Consider the following 7,741-nt stretch of genomic DNA (forward strand, 5'->3'; position numbering starts at 1 on the left):
TCTGTTAAACCGAGAGGACAGAACTGAAAGTCTGTCTGTACTGTCACTACGGTTGCAACCTCTGTTTTCCTATTTGTCAACGCCAAAAAGGCAAAGAAGGTAAATTATTCTGACATGCTTGTCTGTTAGTAAAAGGAGCAGAGAAAATGATAAAAGTACTGAAGATGTTCACATTATTGACCATCAACCCTATGAATATATTTATACTTTCAATCTGAAATATAAAGACAAAGTGTTGTTTTATTCTGAAATATAAGGCCAAAAATATTGTTTTATTAGAAAATATAAAAGACAAACAGCTTTATTTTAAAATATAACAAAATATCATTATATTCTTGAATATGTACCCAAAATCTAGTTTCATTCTGAAATACAAAGACAAAATATTTTCTATTTTGAAATATAGATACATTCAACATTTGACGGAGTTGGAAGCAGAGTGGTCTAACCCACAAAAAATCCAAACTGAGGTTTGTATAATTTCTGTAATATTTCATGGTCTAAAGTTTAGTGATAGAGTGGTCTAACCCACAACCCAAATATAGCGTTACAGTGGCACCTCCAATGTTAGACCATTCATGAAAACATAAAACTTTGAATCCATTTTTCTCAACAACTACAGAAAGTGGGTTAGAACCCACTGCTTCCAAACCCTTCATTTTATTCTGACAAATAAAAACATTAAATATCATCATATGCTAAGTCATAGAAACAGACAGACATAAATAATATTTCATTCTGAAATATGGGCGTACAATTAGTATTTTATCCTAAAATAGAAAGATATAAATATTCTCTTTTGGAATCTAAAATAAATAGCATTTTATTCTTAAACATAAAAACAAATATTCTATTTGGAAATACAAATATGTTTAATTCTTTAATATAAAAACATTATTATCATTTATGTTTAAATAAATACTGATAAATAATATTTTATTCTAAAATACAAACAAATAAATAGAACATTCTTTTGAAACAGCAGGTGATGTGTAAACATGATGCTGAACTTAAGACAAACTTCTTACTTTGTAACTTTCTGTCTGTTGGTTCTAAAATACCATGTAAACAAACACAAGTCGATAAACAACAAATAAAGAAAGCATCAATAAATATCATCAATAAATAAAAGCACCATAAATAACCTGCAGGTAATTTCATGTAAACGCGCTTCAGTAACAGAGCAACAGGAACTTGCTACTGTCATTATTGATGAATTATTCATCAGCTTTGTTCTCTTATTAAACTCAATTTTTTCATATTAGTGATCAGACTAATAGCCAGTTTCATTATTGACTATTTTCACAAACACTTATGAGTAATTTTAAAGTTCATCTTGATATCTGCTTAAAGTTTACAGATAAACCTATTCAATTATTTTCCATTTTTGGGGTAAAGTGATCCAGCAAACTGTGAAAATGTTTAGTTGTTGTTGAAACATTTTTTTAAATGATTGCAGATTATTTTGTGACTGAGTGATTTTTACAGTTTTGATTGAAATGTGCAGAACACGCCTGTTCTGTCTGATTCTCTGACAAAAAGCCAGTTTGAGTTTAAACCGAGTCTTCAGGAGGCACTAACAAACTGTCAGGATGATTCTGAATCAAAGACCAGCAGCTGGATCGGAAATGTGCGGATCTGATCTTCTCGGACACTTGCAGGTTGAGGACTTGAGGCAGGTTGTGCTTCCCCGGCTGCCGGCCCCTGGGATCCTCCCTACCCCCTCCCTTCCTTAGTAACTTTAGCCTTAATTTGAGAATTTGTGTAGTTCTGGTTTTGTAAATAAACCTGTTTAAATTCCAACCTGTCTCTGCCAGCCCTCCATGTGCGCTTCATTCTCCCCTTCCTCCACCGTACCGTAACAATTCCTGCAGCTGCAGGAGGATTTCAGGTGAGTCGGCAGGTTCAGACCTGCAGAACCTCCACTTACACAATCAGCTCTTTCTGTGTTCACATGCCTGATGGTTGTTCTGTCGACATGCTGCCACTCAGACCTCTGAGGTTGTTCTCAGACTGATCCCACAACAGTTCAGTCTCTGGATATCCACTGCTGGATGGCCCAGTAGTTTCTAGTCTGTTCTGCACCTAATTATATAAAAACAACCGCTTGTACTTCAAGATCTTAAGGATGCAAGAACTGAGAGTTTTCCTGGAGCCTCATATAATGTTTGTCTTTAGGCCTCAGCAGAGAAACTCTTCAGTAACTTGTCCATGATGCACCACCTCTCCTGTGTGTCCTCAAATGCATTGTGGCAGTGTCCTCAGTGGGCGGGGCTTACCGCGCACCTGCAGCTCTCAGGCTGCGGATCAGGTCATGACAGAAGGACTGCAGCTGCGTCAGCATCACATGGATCGCCACCTGCACTTCGTAGTTTCCATGGAGACGAGAGGCCAAGTCCGGGATCTGGTTCTGATCGGAAACGTTACCATCGAGCTGAGCCGCCTCCTTCATCTGAAACACGCAGACAGCTGTCAGCCAATCGCAGTGAGCTACCACAGGTCATATGACAGACGGAGAAGCACCCTTATTGGAGCGCACCTGTGATGTCATGTCAGGTGTGTGTTACCTTGGTGATGTGCGTCAGTAGGTCTCTCAAGTCAGCTCTCAGATCATTCAGTCCACTCAGTTTGTCAGACAGAACTCCCAGCAGTCCCTGGTACAGCTGGCTGCCTACCAACATCCGACTAACATACATGTCCTGCGGGGGGTGATATATCACATTTAACAGACAGTAGAACCCAGAGTACCACAGAATCACCAGAACAAGTGCAGCCACATCCCTCAGGACCAGAAACGTCACAGTAATCAAAGACTCAAAACAAGAACCACCTTAAGGGCCCTAAAACCTCCAAACATCCCACATATTTAGCTTTATCTAGAACCTTCCTCTTAATACATCAAAAGAACCTCCACATTTACCTGTAGCACCTCTCTGCTGATACATGCAAAGAACTCTTAATTTAAAACCAAATCAAGAACCAAACAAACCCTCAGCTTCACTATAGCCTCACAATGGACCAATAAAACCTAAACTCACCCAAACAACCTCCTCAGACAGCTGGAGACAGTAAAGAATCATGTTCCTTAAGTCCCCGTGACAACAACCAGAAGGACCTATTTCTCATTCTAGAACCAACCCTGTCAGACACTCATAAAATGTTCTAAAGGATCCAATGAAGTGCTATTGTAACCAAAGTACAGAATACACCATACCTGTCCTAAAACCCTTAAAACCTCTTCAAAGACTCCAGGTACTACCCTTAGTGAACCTGAGAGCCAGCTCCATGACCTTGGGGTCCTCTTCTTACCCAACAGACGTATCTTAAGGAAATGAGACCACAAGAACCACACTAAAAAAAAAAAAAAATCATAGAGACCACAAGAGCCACCTCATGACATAAAGAAACCCTGAGAGACATTAAGAACCACATCAAAGACCTAACAAAACCCCTCAAAACTGCAAGAACCAGACGGCAAACCTGTAGTCAACAAGAAAACTACCTCAAAAATGTAAACAAACCCACAGAGTGAACAACAACCATGTCAAGACCTAAAGAGATCTCCGAGGATCTAATGCAAAAACCGAAAGAAACCTCATGAGAAAACATGAAGTGCCTGGAGACCTTAAGGGACACAAGAACTACCTAAAGAGATAACAAAATCCCACGTGACCAAAAAAACACCTAAAAAAAATAAATAAATCACAAGGCTGCAGAATTACCTAAAATACGCAAAGAGGCCCTCTAGTCTACATGGAAACTGCCTTGAGACCTAAAGAGACCATCTAGTAGCCACAAAAACCACAGAAAGCGACTCCTAAATACATTTTTTAAAAAAACCTAAAGACTACAAGAACCACTTAAAAGACCAAATAAAACCCATGGAGACCCTCAGAACCTGCCTTAGAACCACAGTAGGGATAGTGGTGACTTATTGTTCAGGCTTTGGGCTGCTGATTAATATGCTGCTGGGTCCCTGAACCCTTGAGCAACCCCTTAAACTACTTAGAGGTTAGGGCTAACCATTTAAGTCACATCTGAAACCTCCTCAGGAACCTGAACAATCCCTTTGTCACTCCTACATCCACCTCAGGAACCTCCCACCCTCCACCCTCTGACAGAACCCTCCAAACACCCAGTTGGTTCCCCTCAGACTCACCAGAGTGAAGTGTTCGGACAGCGGTTTGAGGATGGGAGCGGCAGGGATTCCCAGTGACGTCACCATCATGTGCAGGTTCGTGTTCTGGCTGGACGGGTCGAGGCTCAAGCCCTGAAGGGGACAGGAGGCGTTAAGACAAGGAGAAGAGCCAATCAGAGCCCAGCAGAGCCGGCCTATCACGTGCCAGTTTACCTCGGTGTTGACGGTGTTGCGGTGCACGGTGGGGATGTCTCTCAGGATTTTCTCCACCAGCGTTTTTGCTCGCTTGGCCGCCTCTTTGAACGCCGGCGTGAGGTCAGTCGGTGAGCTGATGGGAGCTGATTGGACCAGAACTGCAAACAGGAAGCAGTGTAGTAGGGCTGCTGGAGGAGGAAGCATGTTTAATTAGTGATGTATGGAGGATCAATAGTAGCACACAGCAATATTCAATATGAAGCTGAGGAGACAAAAACTAAAGGCAACATTAAATCTGACGGGATTAAAAATCTGTTTCACGCGAATGACGTTAGAAAGACTTTCAAACCACCTCAGTGGCAAACAAACACCTAAACACAGATTGAACCCTACAGTCATCCAAAGAACCATGTACAAAAATCCTGAAAACTTCTTCAAAAACTCAGTATATGTTCAATCAACCCCTACAAACCACTTTAACCACCTTCATAAATTCCACAAGAACCACCTCAAGACATAGAAAAACCCTGAACAAAAACCCCTCAAAACTGCAAGAACCAGACTTAAAGCAAACCTGTAGTCAACAAGAAAACTACCTCAAAAATGTAAACAAACCCACAGAGTGAACAACAACCATGTCAAGACCTAAAGAAATCTTATAGGATCTACTGCAAAAACCTAATACATTGATATTTATAGTCTCATGGAGCACCAGTTTTCAGATGAAGACATGGTAGAATCTTCTCAGCGCTTCTTAAAGTACAAACTCCTGCTCTTCCTGTTTTGGGGCACTAATAACCTCCTATACTGCTGCCCTGCAAACTGTTGACCTTCCATACAAAAGGAGCTCCAGGTGAGCGCAGCTTTACGTGCAAAGTGTGGTTTTTAACTTTCTGACTCTTGTGGCACCGGACTGTGCATTTCTGCTGGGTTTGGTTCTACCCGTGCGTGTCTACCTGTGCGTGCCGAGCGGCTCCTACCTGTGCGGGGGTCCATGTATGTCAGGGCGGCCGTCTGTCTGTGGGTCTGTCTGTCTGTCTGTCGCTCAACTGTGCAGATTTGTATTTAGCTTCCATTTGCAGATTTTTGGACTTTTTATGCGCCGCTGAGGGATTTTCCGTCAAAAGGTGTCATCACCGATAAACTTCCTGAGTGACGAAGCCGCTGACTGCTTCCTGCGTCACAGCGCACCTCGTCCGTATCCGCATGGAGGACGTTAAAAACCAGAATAAACCAAGTAAACCAAATAAAAACAGAATAAAATCTGAATAAAACCAAAATGTTAATGGAATGAAACCAGAATGAAACTAAATAAAACCAGAAATTAAAACTACATAAAAAGAGAATAAAACTAAATAAAACCAGATTGAAAACAAAATAGAAATATAATAAAACTAGAATGAAAACGAGAATAAAACCAGAAAATAAAACAAAAATAGAATAAAATTTGAATAAAACCAGAATAAAAAAATAAAAACTAAATAAGAAATAGAATAAAACCAGACAAACTAAATTAAACCATAATACACCAGAATTAAAACTGAATAAAACAGAAATGAACCATATAAAACCAGAATAAAAACAGAATAAAACCTAAATAAAACTAAATAAAAACAGAGCAAGAACAGAATGAAACCAGAATAAATAAAACCCAGAATAAAAAACAAAACAGAATAAAAACAAAAAAAGTAGAATAAAACCACAATAAAAAAAACTGAATAAAACGGATTGAACCCTAAATAAAGCCAGAATAGAACTAAATAAAAACAGAATAAAAGCTGACTGAGGAGCAGAACATTCCAGAGCAACACACAGAGAATGCAGAGACCCTTTCCTAAAGCTGTAAATTTGGTAAGAAACCATCTCAGAAGACAGCTAGCCCAACACTTACATGCAAATGGAACATCTGCAGATCTGGTGTTTACTTCAAAATGACCACTCAGTTAACAGGATGTCTCCTACCTCCACCAGAATCTGATAAGAGTCATAAAGTGATTGGATTCTTCACTGTGACCTCCTGATCTTTCTCTCTGTCCCTCACACCTGGAGCTTTCTTTACAACAATGAACCAAACAGTTTTAAATGCACAAAATAAAGAAATTCAGCATCACTGGAGTCACGATCCACGATTCAGTCATGGAGAGTGGTGAACCTGAGTAGCATATACAATATATAGACTTCTTAAGTCTTATTTTTCTTGCCATTGAGTATATTTGTTTTTGTTCTTAGTTATATTAGAAATTTGCTTTCATGTATCTTGAAATTCCACAGTTTGTTGCATGTTTACACTTAATTTTATCTCAGGACCAGTAGGACAAAAATATATGTTTGATATTGTTTTAATCACCTATTCAGTGGTATTTTAGATCTGTGATCATCATAGACATTTAATAATTGGATTTGTATGTTTAAGAGATCACCTCAAAGTAAGTTCTAAAGGTATTCGACCTCTGACCTCCTGGACAGTGAAGCTCAACACCACAATAAATACATCCATGATTGCTGAGATGCTGATTTGAATCTGGCTCCAAAACTTTCAGTATAAAAGAAAGTCACTGGTATGTAACCAGGACTTAAAACGATGGTTTGAACTACGAATGGCTTAAAACAAAGGCTTAAATCTGAGTTCTTTTATGGTGGCGTAAAGAAACGTATAGTTTAACTTTAAATTAAATCTTGCTACTTGAGAATTTTCCACGACTTTTTCCTACAATTCTTAAAGATTCTTCCCCACAGTTTATGCTAGACTTTGATTTTCTATGTTTTGGTAAAAGTAGGACTTCTAAATTAACTTGAACAATGCAACAACATTTCCTTTATAACTATGAGCATCGACTCTTAGTGTTTTTACTTCGGCACACTTTTGAAACACAGACCTGCCAAAGTTCCTCCTTGTCTCTGTGTTCCTCAACATCTCATCCAGCAGATCATCACAGCTTCACATCCTACAGCAGGATCCTTCTCACTCCTAAAGGCTAAACAACCATCATTTTCCTTCTGCTAAATTACAATTGGTTTTCCAATTCCACAGTGATTCTAAACTCATCACCTTCCTACCAGCTGCTTCCAGTGATGATCACAGTTAATTAGCTTGTTTATCTGCATTAATTCATTCATTTTTTCTGTCTGTTGTTTGTTCACAGTATTAGTTAATAAATTTGTATATAATGATCATCGGTTCTACCGTGTATTTCTTGTCAATGAAATAAGAGTTTATGACTTTTGACAATGAGGCTGATAAATACAAGTAGATCTGATAAAATTATGATCATTCAACCTCAGATATTCCTGATAAAGTCTCTCACATGGAATAAATTAAATATTTGAATGGTGTCCCTGATTGCAAAAAAGTGAAATTTTAATCATAAAGTGTAATTTCTATAATTATGTGACGCGTCAGCATTAGGC

At 38.9% G+C, this 7,741-nt stretch overlaps 1 protein-coding gene across 2 annotated transcripts; it reads right to left on the minus strand.

Moving 5' to 3' along the window:
• Window positions 1-253: 253 nt before the first annotated feature.
• On the minus strand, window positions 254-5,503 carry LOC111563059 (uncharacterized). Of its 2 annotated transcripts, none has more exons than XM_035944296.2 (5): window positions 5,314-5,503; window positions 4,352-4,518; window positions 4,160-4,270; window positions 2,568-2,699; window positions 254-2,452 (listed from the first exon to the last, which is right to left on the minus strand). In XM_035944296.2, exons 1-5 carry the CDS (start codon window positions 5,327-5,329, stop codon window positions 2,276-2,278), a joined length of 603 nt encoding a protein of 200 aa, XP_035800189.1. In that variant the 5' UTR covers window positions 5,330-5,503; the 3' UTR covers window positions 254-2,275. The 2 variants fall into 2 exon arrangements, with proteins under 2 accessions (XP_035800189.1, XP_023117715.1); XM_023261947.3 differs by having other exon boundaries at window positions 4,352-4,521; window positions 5,314-5,501.
• Window positions 5,504-7,741: the final 2,238 nt, after the last annotated feature.

The sequence above is a fragment of the Amphiprion ocellaris genome, chromosome 19, assembly GCF_022539595.1.
Source record: "Amphiprion ocellaris isolate individual 3 ecotype Okinawa chromosome 19, ASM2253959v1, whole genome shotgun sequence".
Lineage (NCBI taxonomy): Eukaryota > Metazoa > Chordata > Actinopteri > Pomacentridae > Amphiprion > Amphiprion ocellaris.

Excerpts from the sequence above, each read along its gene's own strand:
- LOC111563059 (XM_023261947.3), bottom strand. Across the intron at positions 4,271-4,351 it reads GCAACACCGTCAACACCGAG|GGCTTGAGCCTCGACCCGTC; the intron begins GTAAACTGGCAC and ends TGTCCCCTTCAG. Across the intron at positions 2,453-2,567 it reads TACTGACGCACATCACCAAG|ATGAAGGAGGCGGCTCAGCT; the intron begins GTAACACACACC and ends TGCGTGTTTCAG.